General features: G+C 41.1%; 2 protein-coding genes and 1 pseudogene across 3 annotated transcripts in view; 2 read left to right on the top strand and 1 right to left on the bottom strand.

Moving 5' to 3' along the window:
• Positions 1 to 509: 509 nt before the first annotated feature.
• On the top strand, positions 510 to 2,453 carry LOC139448908 (uncharacterized PPE family protein PPE24-like). The gene has a single exon (XM_071230425.1). The coding sequence runs from the start codon at positions 510 to 512 to the stop codon at positions 2,451 to 2,453; it is 1,944 nt and encodes a 647-aa protein (XP_071086526.1).
• Positions 2,454 to 4,961: 2,508 nt separating this feature from the next.
• Positions 4,962 to 19,762, top strand: part of LOC139447196 (acetylcholinesterase-like) — a 124,831-nt gene continuing 110,030 nt past the window's right edge. For both annotated transcript variants that reach the window (XM_071228416.1, XM_071228415.1), the window contains exon 1: positions 4,962 to 5,391. The gene's annotated coding sequence lies outside the window, so the exon portion shown is untranslated. The remainder of the gene's footprint in view (positions 5,392 to 19,762) is intronic.
• Positions 14,851 to 18,478, bottom strand: LOC139448907 (uncharacterized; annotated as a pseudogene).

Here is a 19,762-nt window from a genome sequence, read left to right as displayed (position 1 = left end):
ATTAAAGGCGTGAAGGGAAAGTTGAGTCATTCCTCTTGTACAACAGTCTTGTGGAGAGTGTCTTGTCACTCTGAATCTTTATACATAGATCTGAATATTAAACAGATGAAGCGGTCTCACAGGTCTCTTTTGTTTCTAGTTCAGGTGGGTAAATCAGTGGAAGGGAATTGGCTTTTTGATGATTATTGAACGACATCTATATATACCTGACGGTGAAGTTACACCTCATAACGTTTCACATCATCACACCTCACATCATCATTAAACCTTACATCGAAACATCTCACATCAACACAGCTCAGATCATTATACCTCACATCATCACACCTCACATCATAACACCTGATATCACACCTTACATCATCTTACCTCACACCATCATACCTCACATAATCACACCTCACATCACATAACCTCACATTATCACATCTCACATCATCACACCTCACATCATCATACCTCATATCATCACATCTCATATCAGCAAACCTCACATCATCACATCTCACATGATCACACCTCACATCATCAGACCTCATATCATAACATTTCACATCATCACATCTCACATCATCACACCTCACATCATCATACCTCACATCATAACGTTTCACATCATCACACCTCACATCCTCACACCTCACATCATCATACCTCACATCATCATACCTCACATCATGACACCTCAAATGATCACACCTCACATCATCACACCTCACATCATCATACCTCACATCATCAACCCTCACATCATCAACCCTCACATCATCATACCTCACATCATGACACCTCAAATGATCACACCTCACATTATCACACCTCACATCATCACACCTCACATCATCACACCTCACATCATCATACCTCACATAATCAACCCTCACATCATCATACCTCACATCATCATGCCTCACATCATCACACCTCAAATGATCATACCTCACATCAAAACATTTCACATCATGACACCTCAAATGATCACACCTCAAATTATCACACCTCACATCATCACACCTCACATCATCACACCTCACATCATCATACCTCACATCATCAACCCTCACATCATCATACCTCACATCATCATACCTCACATCATCACACCTCAAATGATCATACCTCACATCAAAACTTTTCACATCATCACACCTCACATCATAACACCTCACATCATAACGTTTCACATCATCACACCTCACATCATCATACCTCACATCATCATACCTCACATCATCACACCTCACATCATCACACCTCACATCATCACACCTCACATCATCACATCTCACATCATCACATCTCACATCATCACATCTCAAATCATCATACCTCACATCATCACACCTCACATCATCATACCTCACATCATAACATCTCACATCATCACATCTCACATAATCATATCTCACTTCACCATACCTCACATCATCATACCTAACATCATCATACCTCACGACATCACATCTCACATCATTACACCTCACATAATCATACCTCACATCATCATATCTCACATCATCACACCTCACATCACCATACCTCACATCATCACATCTCACGACATCACATCTCACATCATTACACCTCACATCATCATACCTCACATCATCATATCTCACATCATCACACCTCACATCATCACACCTCACATCATAACATCTCACATCATCACACCTCACATCATCACACCTCACATCATAACATCTCACATAATCATATCTCACTTCACCATACCTCACATCATCATACCTCACATCATCACATCTCACATCATCACATCTCACATCATCACACCTCACATAATCATACCTCACATCATTATATCTCACATCATCACACCTCACTTCATCACACCTCACATCATCACACCTCACATCATAACATCTCACATAATCATATCTCACTTCACCATACCTCACATCATCATACCTCACATCATCACATCTCACATCATCACATCTCACATCATCACACCTCACATAATCATACCTCACATCATTATATCTCACATCATCATACCTCACATCATCACATCTCACATCATCACACCAAACATCATAACATTTCACATCATCAGACCTCACATAACCATACCTCACATCATTATATCTCACATCATCATACCTCACTTCATCACACCTCACATCATCACACCTCACATCATAACATCTCACATAATCATATCTCACTTCACCATACCTCACATCATCATACCTCACATCATCACATCTCACATCATCACATCTCACATCATCACACCTCACATAATCATACCTCACATCATTATATCTCACATCATCATACCTCACATCATCACATCTCACATCATCACACCAAACATCATAACATTTCACATCATCAGACCTGACATCATCACACCTCACATCATCACACCTCACACCATCATACCTCACATCATCACCCCTCACACCATCCAGGTGCACTCTGTGTAGGCAGTGATGCCTCTGTACCAGGTGCACTCTGTGTAGGTCGTGATGACTCTGTACCAGGTGCACTCTGTGTAGGCAGTGATGCCTCTGTACCAGGTGCACTCTGTGTAGGTCGTGATGACTCTTTACCAGGTGCACTCTGTGTAGGCAGTGATGCCTCTGTACCAGGTGCACTCTGTGTAGGTCGTGATGACTCTTTACCAGGTGCACTCTGTGTAGGCAGTGATGCCTCTGTACCAGGTGCACTCTGTGTAGGTCGTGATTACTCTGTACCAGGTGCACTCTGTGTAGACAGTGATGCCTCTGTACCAGGTGCACTTTGTGTAGGTCGTGATGACTCTGTACCAGGTACACTGTGTGTAGGTCGTGGTGACACTAGGCCATGCTGACTCTGTACCTGGTACTTGTGAGGTGTTATGATGTGAGTTGTGATGGTAAGAGGTGTTATGATATGAGGTGTTATGTGATGTGACATATTGCGAGAAAAGAAACTATAATTCCATCACCGATCTCTAAACTCGTATTATTTTTTTTTAAATCAATAAGTCTCATTGTTTTTTTTCTGATTTTACAAATATATTTGGTTGAGTATGATAATGTGGTTATTACTAGGCACAGAGCAACATTCTGTCCTGATATTGGCTTCCGAGAGACATTTCACAGAGGGAGAGTTGCTGTTAGAGATGCAGTCATTTCCTCATACAGTCTCAAGTAATGAAAATGTGATTCAATACCGAACAATAACCACGCTCTAGACGTTTTATTTACACAGATTCATTTGTTGTATAATAAATCACCGGGATTTCGTGATGGGAAAAGCGTGTCTGATGCTGCAGCTACCGGGGTTGGAAAACTTGTTGTTACTCCGGCATTCAGGTTGTTACTAGTTACACCCCTCCCTCAAGTCCCAAATACTTTTTGTCATTGCAGATTTTTTTCTAATCGCTCGGGACAGGTAAACCGTCTCCCGTTGGAAATCTCAGAACGCAGGTGTTACCCGTTACTTTTATGGCATATCTTCCTTCGGGTTTATAACCAGTGAGTGAGTGAGTGAGTGAGTATGGTTTTACGCCGCTTTTAGCAATATTCCAGCATTATCACTGCTGGGGACACCAGAAATGGGCTTTACACATTGTACCCATGTCGGGAATCGGACCCGGGTCTTCGGCGTGACGATCGAATGCTTTAACCACTAGGCTACCCGACCGCCCCTGTATATATCCAGACAGTTGTTATATATAATCAGTGATGACCTCTTTTCAGCTGACACTCATGTGGTCAGGACATGCAATATAACCTTAAGATATATAACGCAGGGTGCACCTGGTACAGAGTCATCACTCCCTACACAGAGTGCACCTGGTACAGTCATCACTGCCAACACAGAGTGCACCTGGTACAGAGTCATCACGACCTACACAAAGTGGACCTGGTACAGAGGCATCACTGCCTACAGAGAGTGCACCTGGTACAGAGGCATCACTGCCTACACAGAGTGCACCTGGTACAGAGTCATCACGACCTACAAAGAGTGCACCTGGTACAGAGTCACCACGGCCTACACAGAGTGCACCTGGTACAGAGTCTCCAAGGCCTACACAGAGGGCACCTGGTACAGAGTCACCACGGCCTACACAGAGTGCACCTGGTACAGAGTCATCACGACCTACACCGAGTGCACCTGGTATATAGTTTCACTGGACACACTTAAAGCACATTCATCAAGGCCAACACAGTGTGGACAGGGAAGTGATAAACTATATATTGGCGTGTGTTCACTCACATCACTATAGAAATTGCTTTATAGCCAAATGTTAAAAGTACGGTCAATTGTACATGGATATAAACAGATATATGTCATTCCTATCACATATCCTTGGTGGGCAGTGGGTCGTTTTAGTTGGTATTGCTACAGATAACACTGCATGGAGTAATGGCCGATTTTCTGTTACACAACATCGCCATCCTAAAGCAATACATATATGAGAAATCCGAGGACGCATAGTATCCCCCGTTCACTTACATCTCTCGTTAGTATTTTGACGACAATGCATCCGATGCAAGCGAACTTTTTTTTAACATCTTTAGCGGATACCAAATTGTGGTTAACTTCCAAACAGGTTCAAATGTATAAGTACTATCACAACCTTAACCAGCCACCCTTTTCAACATTTACAAGTGTTAATGAGCAGCTTGTTTAAGTATTGTAGTTACTTGTACATGTAACTGGTGTAGATGTCATCAACCTAGCCTAGAGCACTCGCAAAGACGGCAATCATGGCGTTCTGTTGCGACGATGAAGGTGACGATTTACTGACCCGTGACCAGACTGAGACACAGGCGACATGCAAAGGAAGTAGTGAAAATGAAGATGTTGATGCTGATTGGGTCGATGCAGCAGACATGGCGGGAAGAGCGCCTTGTGCCTATTGATCGACCCACCAGTTCCGAGGCCTGCTCATTACGCTTTCGTTCTTCCGAATTCCGCACTAATTGAGCTGGGGGGCCACGGAGACGGACGATGATGCTCGGCCGGAGTGGTACGAGTCTGCCGTGTTGGAAGGCGTTGTGTGATGAGGGCGTCCAAATATCGGGCTATTAATCACTGAGGAAGTGGCAGACATGGTACCAGGCCAATCTCTTCATCGCAGAATCGACTCTACCCTTCTGTAAGAATTGGTTAGTGCGGTTGTAGACGCTGGGATAAAGCTGTGACTGTCACAACTTAAGGACCGTGCACCTTAATTAACAAAACTTGGTGTCTTTGACAAAGAATGGGAGAAGTTTTGTCAAAGTATCTTGGAATGTAATTTTGGGTGGATTGTGACTCGGTAACTCACGTGAACCTTCTAAGTCCCGGTGAGGAGGAGGCACTTTTGAATGAGATTGAGAGTTTGATGGCGTGCACAGCCTGCTGAAACGGATACAGATTCAAATACAGGTAGGCTATTTTATGACGTCTTTACCGTGAGTGTCATCAGCCGGATTTGTGATTCTGTCAGTGAGGGATCAGCGCTTAGTTATTCCTGGTCCCAATCAAAAACCCACATATGTTGTGTGGTCACAGGTGCACACATAAACTGCCACTCCCGCGAACAATAGCTCAATCTCATTTCGTTTGCTGCTAATCATGGCGACATCTATGAGTATTTAAACATGTGCTGAAAATCCTATGCACGAGTAGTCATATTTTCTTCTACAAAATGAAAAAGTAGCATTCATTCAATGGACATCGTAAAAAGTGGAAGGTAATTTGACGCTGAAAGGGACTATTTTTACGCGTTTCTTTTTAGTATGCGGAAATGTCCACATAGTAATCATGTCATGATAACGGTGGCATAGTTGCCATCACTATAATACATTGCGTTGTATTTCTAAGAACATGAAACTTTCAGAGACAACGTCCCTCTGTAATTTACACTTATTCACTGTGACAAGGCCCCCGTTTCCGTGGCTTGCAATAAGCGATGGTAATGACATCTCAAGTATTAATGGCTTTACGCCTAACAATAAAACCATGACGACCAAGCATTGATTAAAGTCCATCAATTGGAGTGATTACGCTGTTATTAATGGTTTGGTGGCTTCTTTATATGAATCTCTACTTAACAGATGAACATGGCCATGAAATAATATATAACCTACCTAGGAGATCGATGTAGGTATTGGTTGTATTCTACCTGAGGCCGAGATCGATGAAGGACGGGGCGTGTTCGATCTGAGCCTTGTGTAAGCGTCATCAGCAGGCCTATTATCTTCCAGCAAAAGACATCCCTTGCTGTTTCACCACCATATAAGAAACTATTGAACGTTAAGGAAATTGAATTTAGTCCGACAAGTTGTTCACTTGGCGTAGACATTGTAGAAATCCAAGGAATGGCCGAGTTTATGTATGCTGTCTTCAAAGCACTAATGATTTATATGTTAGATACTGTAGCTTGACAGGAATAGGAAACTGTGTCATTTCGAAATTTAATCAGAATAATTAAAAAGATATAAATGATATTTACAAAATGCATCAGATAAAGCATATTGTTGACATCTGGGTATATTGGCCCGCAGGCCCAGATACGTGACAACAGAGAGCGTTATACTCACTGGCAACATCAAAATAGAGCTTATATGTCAGCCTGTTTCACAGAACAACCACAATATATAGATAGATTACAACTTGAAGAACGTGAAGATTTGTCAGCCTGTTTCACAGAACAACCACAAAATATATAGATAGATGAAAACTTGAAGAACATGAATATTTGTCAGCCTGTTTCACAGAACAGCCACAATAAATAGATAGATGACAACTTGAAGAACATGAATATTTGTCAGTCTGTTTCACAGAACAACCAGATTGAATAGATAGATGAAAACTTGAAGAACATGAATATTTGTCAGCCTGTTTCACAGAACAACCACAATAAATAGATAGATGAAAACTTAAAGAACATGAATATTTGTCAGTCTGTTTCACAGAACAACCACAATAAATAGATAAATGACAACTTGAAGAACATGAATATTTGTCAGCCTGTATTACAGAACAACCACAATAAATAGATAGATGTCAACTTGAAGAACATGAATATTTGTCAGTCTGTTTCACAGAACAACCACAATAAATAGATAGATGAAAACTTGAAGAACATGAATATTTGTCAGTCTGTTTCACAGAACAACCACAATAAATAGATAGATGACAACTTGAAGAACATGAATATTTGTCAGCCTGTATTACAGAACAACCACAATAAATAGATAGATGTCAACTTGAAGAACATGAATATTTGTCAGTCTGTTTCACAGAACAACCACAATAAATAGATAGATGAAAACTTGAAGAACATGAATATTTGTCAGTCTGTTTCACAGAACAACCACAATAAATAGATAGATGACAACTTGAAGAACATGAATATTTGTCAGTCTGTTTCACAGAACAACCACAATAAATAGATAGATGAAAACTTGAAGAACATGAATATTTGTCAGTCTGTTTCACAGAACAACCACAATATATAGATAGATGACAACTTGAAGAACATGAATATTTGTCAGCCTTTTTCACAGAACAACCACAATAAATAAATAGATGAAAACTTGAGGAACATGAATATTTGTCAGCCTGTTTCACAGAACAACCACAATAAATAGATAGATGACAACTCGAAGAACATGAATATTTGTCAGCCTGTATTACAGAACAACCACAATAAATAGATAGATGAAAACTTGAAGAACATGAATATTTGTCAGCCTGTATTACAGAACAACCACAATAAATAGATAGATGAAAACTTGAAGAACATGAATATTTGTCAGCCTGTATCACAGAACAACCACAATAAATAGATAGATGACAACTTGAAGAACATGAATATTTGTCAGCCTGTATTACAGAACAACCACAATAAATAGATAGATGACAACTTGAAGAACATGAATATTTGTCAGTCAGTTGCACAGAACAACCACAATAAATAGATAGATGAAAACTTGAAGAACATGAATATTTGTCAGCCAGTTGCACAGAACAACCACAATAAATAGATAGATGACAACTTGAAGAACATGAATATTTGTCAGCCTGTTTCACAGAACAACCACAATAAATAAATAGATGAAAACTTGAAGAACATGAATATTTGTCAGTCTGTTTCACAGAAAAACCACAATAAATAGATAGATGACAACTTGAAGAACATGAATATTTGTCAGCCTGTTTCACAGAACAACCACAATAAATAAATAGATGACAACTCGAAGAACATGAATATTTGTCAGTCTGTTTCACAGAACAACCACAATAAATAGATAAATGACAACCTCAACTTATAGGTTATTTGTCACAGGACTGTCCAGGGCTGAATGTCGGTCCTGATAGAGGAGAGCGCGAGAGTGTCTCTTTGTCTTTGTTAACATTCTGATGGTTGATCTTCAGTCTTCTTGTGTTCAGTTCACTTCGAGCCAGTATTTATGAAAGTGCATATAGACTATAAGGGGTTTATATTTTTTATTAATTTCAGGAATCCTGTGAAAGTCAGTGTAATTGAAGAACCAAAAGTAATGTTGATACTGGTTTATACAATTGCTAGTTTTGCCGGCTTTTAATGACGCACAGTTCTTGACCTTGTACCTGCATGCGTGTGTTGGTGGTCCACCACTTCTGATTTAAATGTTACCCAGTCATATTACAAATGTTTGTTTTCAAGCTAACATGATTACTGTTGCAGGCTCAATACATGCGTCATAAGCATGGAGCAGAGCATAACGATAAGGGGTGTCAGTAGCTATAAAAAAAACACCTTTCTTCACAGCTTCTAACGCTATGAAGAAATTAGGGCATATCATGCAACCCTGGCGAGTCCCATATTAATAGCGACTTAGCCATAGAGCTTATGCAGAAAGTTTAGAAATAGCCAAAATAGTCAGTAGAACCTGCCTTTTGTCTGGACCAGTGCATATAATGTAATGTGCGTGTGTGTGTGTGTGTGTGTGTGTGTGTGTGTGTGTGAGAGAGAGAGAGAGAGAGAGAGAGAGAGAGAGAGAGAGAGAGAGAGAGAGAGAGAGAGAGAGAGAGAGAGAGAGAGAGAGAGAGGGAGGGAGGGAGTTTGGTTAAACGCCGATTTTAACATTATTCCAGTTATATCGCGGCGTGCCAGCTGAATGTGGGAGGAAAGCCCGAAATAATGCGTTTACCGCTTCTGTGAAACCCACGAGCACGGGTATGGTGTTGACAAACCTAGAAACATAATCGGGACGAACCCTGATTCGGCATAATGTATATAATGAGTGAGTGAGTATGGTGTAAGCTTTAGCTGTATTTCATTCAATATCACGTCGGATGACACCAGAAATGTGGTAGAGCGTTTGACGGAGACCGGAATGTCGGACTTCCTTCGTGGTATAATGGTAGAGCGTTTGACGGAGACCGGAATGTCGGACTGCCTTCGTGGTATAGTGGTAGAGCGTATGACGGAGACCGGAATGTCGGACTTCCTTCGTGGTATAGTGGTAGAGCGTTTAACAGAGACCAGAATGTCGGACTGCCTTCGTGGTATAGTGGTAGAGCGTTTGACGGAGACCGGAATGTCGGACTGCCTTCGTGGTATAGTGGTAGAGCGTTTGACGGATACCGGAATGTCGGACTGCCTTCGTGGTATAGTGGTAGAGCGTTTGACGGAGACCGGAATGTCGGACTGCCTTCGTGGTATAGTGGTAGAGCGTTTAACAGAGACCAGAATGTCGGACTGCCTTCGTGGTATAGTGGTAGAGCGTTTGACGGAGACTGGAATGTCGGACTGCCTTCGTGGTATAGTGGTAGAGCGTTTGACGGAGACCGGAATGTCGGTTGTCGGCGCCATATTAAAATACGTTAATGTAATGTACTTGTTGTTACCACACCTGGCGCTCGGCATTAAAGGAATAGCACAAGGCCTAGTCTGCTCGGAATCAGTATACTGTGTCTGAGTGGGGTACCCATGTTAAATTGCGGCACATACACACACATACGCACGCACACAGCCACGGACGCACGCACGTACATGTGCATGTATGTTGGTATGTGAGTGCAATAGTCTTGAACGCGACGTTAAACCCCATTTCGCCTCACCTCGCGTTTTTAATGTCAGATAAAACAAGCACTTGATGTATTGTAACAGAATGACATATTCTCATCTACGGGTCCTAGGAACACCAGGGGAAATGTTACCTCAACGTGTGCTGAAAGCATAACGTGATCTCCACAGGTAATTACAGAAGATAGAGTCGTGTCTTTTAGGACCTCGCTAATAGCCACTTGTGTGATACGTTGCAGGCCAGATTGATATGCTGGGTGACACCCAGCTGAGTTGCCTGGTGCTTCAGAATACGGCTGGAACTGAGGTCTGCTCGTTGCCACTGGTGCCGCTCATTCACAAACTGATCATGCCACATTCTGTGTGGAGGAACATGGTTTGTCCATCATACGCGCTTCAGACATGGGTGAACAATACAACATACATTTTGTGTTGGTTAATGAGAGTCGTGGAAAACTGAAATTAGTTTTAGGATCTTTGCGAACGAGTATATTCTAAACCTTGACTTTCTAGATATACAGCAACTTGGTGAAACGTGTTTTGATAACATGGCCAATCGTTGCAACTTTAATTGTCATTGAAGTGATTAAAAAAAGTAATAACTTGTCTTAAATATTTAATATTCCCCTGGTCCTACAAGTTCTATTTATAGAAAAATAATAGATTCAAGAGGTGGTATTATTTTTGTCTACCACTGAAACAGGACACGGTATTCCTTTAATCATCTAGTGAGGTTATGGACAAGACAATCCTTTAACCAATTACTGACACAGGCTAATATACCGAATTCACGACGACCCAAACACATTGTAGCCTAACAACACAGGCCTACCTTCAAATGAGTGGAATGTTGATATGTTACGCGAGTGTGTACGTATTCGTGAAGATCTGTGTTAGAATAGGTCTTCCGCAACCCATGCTTGTCGTAAAAAGTGACTGTAACGGGATCGGGTGGTCAGGCTCGCTGACTTGGTCGATGCATGTTATCGTTTCACAATTGCGTGGATCGACGCTCATGATGTCAATCACTTGATTGTCTGGTCCGGATTCGGTTATTTATAGACCGCATTCATATAGATGGAATATTGCCGAGTGCGGAGTTAAACAATCAACAAACAAATAAACAAAAACAAAACAACAAAAACAAACAAACGTATTCGGTGCCAACAAGTTGACTTGTATTCTCTACAGTTGTCCTTATTGTGACAGTTACGCTTGTCTAATGACACGTGTTCTTGTTTAATGTTGGACGATGCTGGAAAAAGGTCGATACGTGTATTGATTTAGGTATTTATAAAAGATGTTTAATTATCTTTCTTCCGTGGTTAGCGATGAAATTCTCCCTGCATACAGCATTGATTTGCAATTTGAGAAATACATGTTCAGATCTGTTTGACAGTTTAGAAATCTTTCCGTGTGTTAGCTGGTATATGCCAAGAAGTAATAGGTTCTTTGCAGCAGATATACACGCAACATATTTACTATATACAACATATGTACATGCAACATATCGATACCATCTACAACATATATACATACAACATATCGTTACTATCTACAACATATACACATACAACATATCTTTACTATCTACAGCATATCGTTACTATCTACAACATATGTAACTACAACATGTCGTTACTATCTACAATATATGTACATACAACATATCGTTACTATATACAACATATCGTTACTATACACAACATACCATTACTATATACAACATATGTACATGCCACATATCGATACTATCTACAACATATATACATTCAACATATCGTTACTATCTACAACATATCGTTACTATCTACAACATATGTACATACAACATATCGTTACTATCTACAATATATTTACATACAACATATCGTTACTATATACAACATATCGTTACTATCTACAACATATGTACATACAACATATCGTTACTATCTACAATATATTTACATACAACATATCGTTACTATATACAACATATCGTTACTATACACAACATACCATTACTATATACAACATATGTACATGCAACATATCGATACTATCTACAACATATATACATGCAACATATCGTTACTATCTACAACATATGTACATACAACATATCGTAACTATCTACAACATATCGTTACTATCTACAACATATGTACATACAACATATCGTTACTATACACAACATACCATTACTTTATACAACATATATACATGCAACATATCGTTACTATCTACAACATATGTACATACAACATATCGTTACTATGTACAACATATCGTTACTATCTACAACATATGTACAATACATATACATACAACATTTCGATACTATCTACAACATATATACATACAACATTTTGTTACCATCTACAACATATCGTTACTGTCTATAAGAACTCCGTGAACAATAATATCCATGCAGCATGTGTACAGTTGCCCAACAACATAATTGACAATGAGATGAAAATGTGCGAGTCACGCAAATTAGTTATTCTCCTTTGGACCTTATTCTTTTATCAAGATCCCAGTATTTTGGGATGAATAAATTAGAAAACGAAATTGTACATCATTTTAAAGATTTTTGTTTCCCTTTTATTGTCTTTATTTCTGGAATAAAGAAAGTCATATATCTAATACTGCTACATGAAGACATAATAACTTGAATCAACTCAAGTTATGCCTTTGATGGCATATTGTAACATCCACGACTGCCGGTGGTCGATAAACCATACACTTGAAGACCCTTTGGAGCCAAGCATATGGTGATATCTTAAAAAGCAGTGTCGGTGTCACGTGGGTGGACCCCTAAACCAAACCAGTAGAAACTTATAATGAACCGAGATACCGACAGTTTTATAATCTATATTAATTGTTTACAATTGTGTTGGTAACACTACACTTACCTAATGACAACAGGCTGGCAGTTGAGATAACAATGGTAGAAACTGTTATATTACTGGAATGTTGCCCATGACGTGAGTCTACTGGGGTAATTGTTGTGTGCACACGCCATGTGTGTGTGGTTGAGTATATTATTAAGATACATACGTATGATTAATATGCATTCACACCCTCGTGAGTTTTTTAATATTCTTCTGTTCGCACAGCGGTTTTTGTACATGCCTGTGCAGAATGTCCATTGCGTGACCATCATGAGTATCGTATACATACTAGTATACGGTCATTTACGCGACCCTGCTGAGTGTTTATACGTAGACCGTCTTGTCCGTAACCCTGTAGAGTGTTTACACATCGTCGTGTAGGCCTCCTGTACGTCACCTTGCTGAGTGTTTATACATGGCCGTGTAGACCGCCCTGTACGTGACCCTGCTTAGCGTTTATATATGGCCATGTAGAACGTCTCGTTCGTGACCATGTTGAGTGTTTATACATGGCCGTGTAGACCGTCTTGTACGTAACCCTGCTGAGTGTTTATGCATGGCAGTGTAGGCCGTCCTGTACATGACCCTGCTGAGTGTTTATACATGGCCGTGTAGACCGTCTCGTACGTGACCCTGCTGAGTGTTTATGCATGGCCCTGTAGGCTGTCCTGTGCGTGACCCTGCTGAGTATTTATACATGGCCGTGTAGGCCGTCCTGTGCGTGACCCTGCTGAGTGTTTATACATGGCCGTGTAGGCCGTCCTGTGCGTGACCCTGCTGAGTATTTATACATGGCCGTGTAGGCCGCCCTGTACGTGACCCTGCTGAGTGTTTATACATGGCCGTGTAGGCCGTCCTGTGCGTGACCCTGCTGAGTGTTTATACATGGCCGTGTAGGCCGTCCTGTGCGTGACCCTGCTGAGTATTTATACATGGCCGTGTAGGCCGTCCTGTGCGTGACCCTGCTGAGTGTTTATACATGGCCGTGTAGGCCGTCCTGTGCGTGACCCTGCTGAGTGTTTATACATGGCCGTGTAGGCCGTCTTATACGTGACCCTGCTGAGTGTTTATGCATGGCCCTGTAGACTGTCCTGTACGTGACCCTGCTAAGTGTTTATACATGGCCGTGTAGACCGCCCTGAACGTGACACTGCTGAGTGTTTATACATGGCCGTGTAGACCGTCTTGTACGTAACCCTGCTGAGTGTTTATGCATGGCCTTGTAGACCGTCTCGTACGTGACCCTGCTGAGTGTTTATACATGGCCGTGTAGACCGCCCTGAAGGTGACCCTGCTGAGTGTTTACACATTGCCGGGGAGACCGTATTGTACGTGACCCTGCTGAGTGTTTATAGAAGGCCGTTTAGCCCCCCTGTACGTGACCCCACTGAGTGTTTAGATGCAAGAACACAAAACCTCTGAAACGCTCGCATCACAGGGAATTTATTGTCAGTGTCATATCTTTCAACGTTTCACACTGAAAGTTTCGTTTGCATCACGAACTGTCACGTTGTACTGATGCTTCTAGTGACGAAGTGACGATGTGACGAGGTTTAGAAAAAAAATGTGCTCCAACATACTTTCATACAGACAACATGGAGGATCTGTAAATCTTATGCATGGAGATTGTGTGCTCACACCTGATCACATGACAAGAGGAAGTGAAACTTGGACTTCAATATACATTTCAGATTATACAAAAAAACTCATTGCTGAAACCTGGGTTTGAAGTCACAACCAGCAACCTTGCTGGTATTCAAGTCTACATCTATATCCATTGGACCACAGAGAAGCATGAGAGCTCCTGGACAAATTAACATCATAAACCTAATCAATAGAAAACAACTTTCATCTTGGCATATTCACATCCAGTCCCTTTAACACACTTAAGGTGTTTAACAGATAAAGGAAATGTAAGATGTAACTATGATATTCAACTGCAGTACATAACTATTCAGCATCAGCTGGGACAAGCAGGACAAGTTTGTGAATTGGCCTTCAAAGTTCCGAGTCTTTTGTCTTGAGTACCACACTTCTCACTTTGCCAGCACCGTCAGGTTCAGTCCTACTGACACGAGCCATGGACCAGGCACTTCTGGGGAAATTGTCATCTTTGATAAGTACAACATCATTATACTGAAAGTTGCGATGTGGAGTGTACCATTTCTGTCTGTGTTGCAGTAAACAGAGATATTCCTTCTTCCAGCGGGACCTGAAGACTTCAGCTAGGTGTTGTACCCGTCTCCATCGACGACGTGCATATACAGCAGAGGGCTGAAACACTGCAGGAGGTGGGATATAAGCACTTGCATTTACCAGAGATTGGATGGAGGTCCCTGGGATCACTGGATACAGTTGTAAGAGGCCTTGAATTGAGAATGGCATCAACTTCACTGAGTAAAGTTGTATACAGCTCGTCATCAAGGCGTTCACCAAATTCTTGTAGAAGTGGATTGAGAACGTTCCAAACCGACCTTATCAATCTTTCCCACACACCTTCAATGTGACTAGCTGAGGGCGGATTAAACTTCCAGATGATGTTTTGTTTGAGGAAGTAAGACTGAGTTTTAGACTGATCTATATCTTCAATTGCCTGACGAAGTTCTCTGGATCCACTTACGAAGTCTGTACAATTGTCACAAAAGATTTCTTTGACAGGTCCTCTACGAACAATGAAATAGCTAAGTGAATTTATGAATGAGTCGGTGTCTTGGGAATTGGCAGTCTCGATATGCACCGCTCTGCTAGCAAGACAAGTGAATAGAACGCCATACCGTTTCACGTTCTTGCGTCCTTCCTTGACAGTATGAGGTCAAAAAAAATCAAGTCCAGTAGACGTGAAAAGTGGTGATGCCTGAACACGGCTAGCAGGTACATCAGACATCATCTGCACACTGCTTGGCTTCTTAAATCTTCTACAAACCATACTTCTCACAGCAGAGTTGGCATTTGGAATCCAATACTCTTCCCCTCAGAGCAGATATGGCATGACTTCTGCCAACATGCCCTAAACTACCATGGATTTGGCGAACAATGAGTATAGCTACATGACTTTTACGAGGCAGTAGAATTGGATACTTCATCCCATCAGATATATCAGCCTTGCTTAACCGTCCACCCACACATAGCAAACCACTGATGATAACTGGATCCAAACATCGAATTGAACTATTTCTTGGCAACTTCAATGACATGTCTTGTTCTCTGTGTCCTGAAATCATGGCAACTTCAGGTTCATATACTGCTTTCTGAACAAAAATGAGTATACTGCTTTCTGAATCTTTAAGCTCTTGAACAGACACTGGTGCATTTACTGAGCATCTGTCTTTCGTTTCAGCACTGTTTTGCTAAGATTTTATTTGAAGAAAATTGAAGAATCTGCGGTAGCTTGCCACTGATCTTTTCAACTGATACCAGGAAGAATAATGATGGATAAGTCTATCCACAGTATCTACATTGCAGGAATATTTCCCTTCATGTGAAGTTGTGATACCTAAAGTTTCTGTTGATTCATGAAATTCAGATACAGGAAATTTAGAATCTGGCAGTCTCAAGAATGATGTTCCATCAAACCAGTCTTTGCATGTCAAGAATTTTGAACAGCTATATCCTCGGGAAGCAACGTCAGCTGGATTGGATTTAGAAGCTATGTACTTCCACTGTTCGTGTGATTAGTATAATCTCTAATCAACTTCACTCTGTTGGTCACAAAGACTGGAAATCTGCTTTTCTCATTGCTAATGTAATGGAGAACAGTAGTGGAGTCTGTATAGTAAGTGATACTATCGATATCCAGATCCAGTTCCTTCAGCAAAAACTGACCAATCTTCACAGAAACAGTAGCTGCTGTCAACTCTAATCGTGGAATTGTTTGAAGTTTCAAGGGACCTAGTCTAGCTTTTCCAAGAAGTAGAGAAGTGTGAATGCTTCCACTGACATCGAATAATCTGATGTAGGCAGAAAAACCACAGCCTGTAGTACTAGCATCTGACAATATTTGAAGCTGTCGAGAAGCAACTTTGCCAAAGAATGGAGGTTTCAGACATCTTCTTACTGTCAAAATATTGAGCAATTCCATATCCTGAAGCCATTCCAACCAACGGCACGTGTGTCCAGGTCCGACATCCTCATCCCAGTCAAGAGATTTGTCCTTGCACAGATCTTTAAGTATCTTCTTTGCTGACAGCAACACAGGGGATACAAGCTCAGGGGGTCATATAGTGATGATACCATGGACAGAATTCCTCTTCTAGTGAATGTTTTTTCAGGCAAGTCCACCCATATACTTAAAACTATCCAAGGAATGTCCCATTGCATGCCCAGTGCTCTCTTCATTGGAACAACATCATAGCTAAAATCAACAACTTGTATTTCCTTTGAACGATGTTCTTGAGGAATTGTAAATAACACTGCTTTGCTGTTGCTTGTAAACTTTGTTAGATTGAAACCACCATCTACACATGCCTGCCTCAGGTTTCTAATCAAATGAGTTGCTAGTTCATCGTTTTCTGCAGACTTCAAACAATCGTCAACATAGAAGTTCAATTCAATGGTTTGTGCCACTTTGTCATAATATTTGCCTCTTGCTTTGCTTGCAGTACTTCTCAAAGCATAATTTGCAATCGTTGGAGAAGAAACAGTTCCAAAGGTGTGCGCTGTCATGCGGTACTCTTACAATTCATTGTGGACGTCACCATCAGGCCACCATAGAAAACGTAAATAGTCATGATGCTTCTGAGGAACTTTCGCCTAATGGAACATCGATTCCACATCTCCCATAAAAGCAACTTGATCTAATCGAAATCGAGTCAAAACACCGATGAGAGAGTTGGTTAAGTCAGGGCCTTGGAGAAGAACACCATTAATAGAAAACCCATCAGATTTGGCACTGCAGTCAAAGACGACTCTTATTTTGTTAGTGAGTGAGTGAGTGAGTGAGTGAGTTGGGTTTAACGCCGCTTTTAACAGTATTCCAGTTATATCGCGGCGTGTCAGCTTAATGTGGGAGGAAAGCCCGAAGTGATGTAGGTCTCAGACGTTTACCACTTCGGTGAAACCCACGAGCACGGGTATGGTGCTGACAGACCTAGAAACATAATTGGGGCGAACCGGGATTCGAACCCACAATCATAGGTTTCTGGCGTGTCCAAGGGACGCAACTCTGCACAGCGAATCGCGGCGCTTTAGACGACTGCGCCACCCGTGCCCCCTATTTTGTTAGTCTTTTGGGGATGATAAACTCCATGATGGGATAGGTACCAAAGATGTCCAGGCTTACCAGGTAGCTTGTCTTCGGGAATTTCAGTTGCATATCCTTTAGCCAATATTGTGCTCATGAATTTCACAATTTTTTGGTAAGTATCATTCTTTAACATTTTCTCTTTTTGCCACAGAATTCTTTTCACGGCTTGTTTTTATTACAGGGCATCAAACTATCATTTCTGAATGGAAGAGGAATTTCAAAATGACCATCCACAAACCTCAGATCTTCCTCATTCTCCTTCATGAAACGTTGATCTTCAGCAGAGTAACCACGCTCGCCAGGAGTTTTCCTAAGGTCTAACTCAGTTCCATTCATCGTTTGCAGCTTCAATGTTGTCGGGGTTTGTCCTTAAGGTCTTCAGTAATGAAGTATCCTGTGCTGCCATTATCCAGCATGGCATACGTTGTCTCACTTGAACCGGAAGAATAGGCTGCAGGATGGTGTAAGACACATTGGATCGTTGAGAACCATAGAATGTAGCACCTGTAGTTACCTGTTTTACAGAAGTGTCATCACTAGTCTTCTCTTCTGTTGAGTCAGAGAGTTGCTGCCTCCTGATTGGCTGAAAGTGAGTATCATGAAGAGCGGGTGGGTGACGCTTACTGTAATATTTACAAGTCCTCTTCTTCATAAAAACCCTCGGATGCGTGATTCAAGCCATAGCAACTGAAGCACCTGCTATTTTCTTATATATATGCCTGCCATTCATCTAAAGATTTCTGTAGAAATGTCTTACAGTCATCAAGGTCATGTGATTGCTTACAAAAATAACATCGTTTAGATGTGTCAGTAGTAACTTGAGTTTCAAAAGTAGTTGAATGAGACTTGCTAGAAGACTGTTTATTCTTATCAGGATGCTTATCCTTACGTTTAGTGTCTTCATGTTTGTAAGAAAGAGCCTGCTTACCAAAGGTTGGTTCATTGGCAGATCTTGCAGCAAAGTCTCTTCATGACATCAGCGTTCTCATCTTCCTCAAGTTCACTGCAAGAAAGATCTACACATGATCTGTAAGAGAAAAACAAATAATTAAATCTATCAAAACCAGTGTTGACCGAATGCAAATTGTCATAATTGTCCATCAAACGATCAAGTCCATGTTTCTTCTTTGTACAAGCTGAAAGAGCAGCAACAGTTTTAGCTTTCATAAAACGTAAATGTTCACTGATTCTCTTTTCTGTTAAAGTTCTCTGTTGACGTAAACGTCCACAATCATCATTCTCACCATCCAAAGGATTCTCACGGTGAAAGTTTTTCTCAACATTCTGTCCATCAGGGACACTGCTGACCTTCCAATCTTCCAAGGATTGTTCTCATACAGTCAACACTGCTGGCCATCAAAACTTGTAACGGTTTACATTTACAGTAGTTAAACACACATGGCCCTCCGCACACTCCATGAACATCACGGCGGAGTTAACGTTGATATGTTGCCTGCCTATCACGGTCTGTAAGGTTTCTAAACAAGTGTAGATGGAAGAACACAAAACCTCTGAAACGCTCGCATCACATGGAATTTATTGTCAGTGTCATATCTTTCAACGTCTCACACTGAAAGTTTCGTTTGCATCGCGAGCTGTTAACGTTGAATTGATGCTTCT

This window comes from Haliotis cracherodii, unplaced genomic scaffold (genome assembly GCF_022045235.1).
Source record: "Haliotis cracherodii isolate W230 unplaced genomic scaffold, xgHalCrac1.p SCAF_7, whole genome shotgun sequence".
Lineage (NCBI taxonomy): Eukaryota > Metazoa > Mollusca > Gastropoda > Lepetellida > Haliotidae > Haliotis > Haliotis cracherodii.
This window is presented reverse-complemented; position numbering and strand designations above follow the sequence as displayed.

Excerpts from the sequence above, each read along its gene's own strand:
- LOC139448908 (XM_071230425.1), top strand. The coding sequence starts at position 510 with ATGATCACACCTCACATCATCAGACCTCATATCATAACATTTCACATC.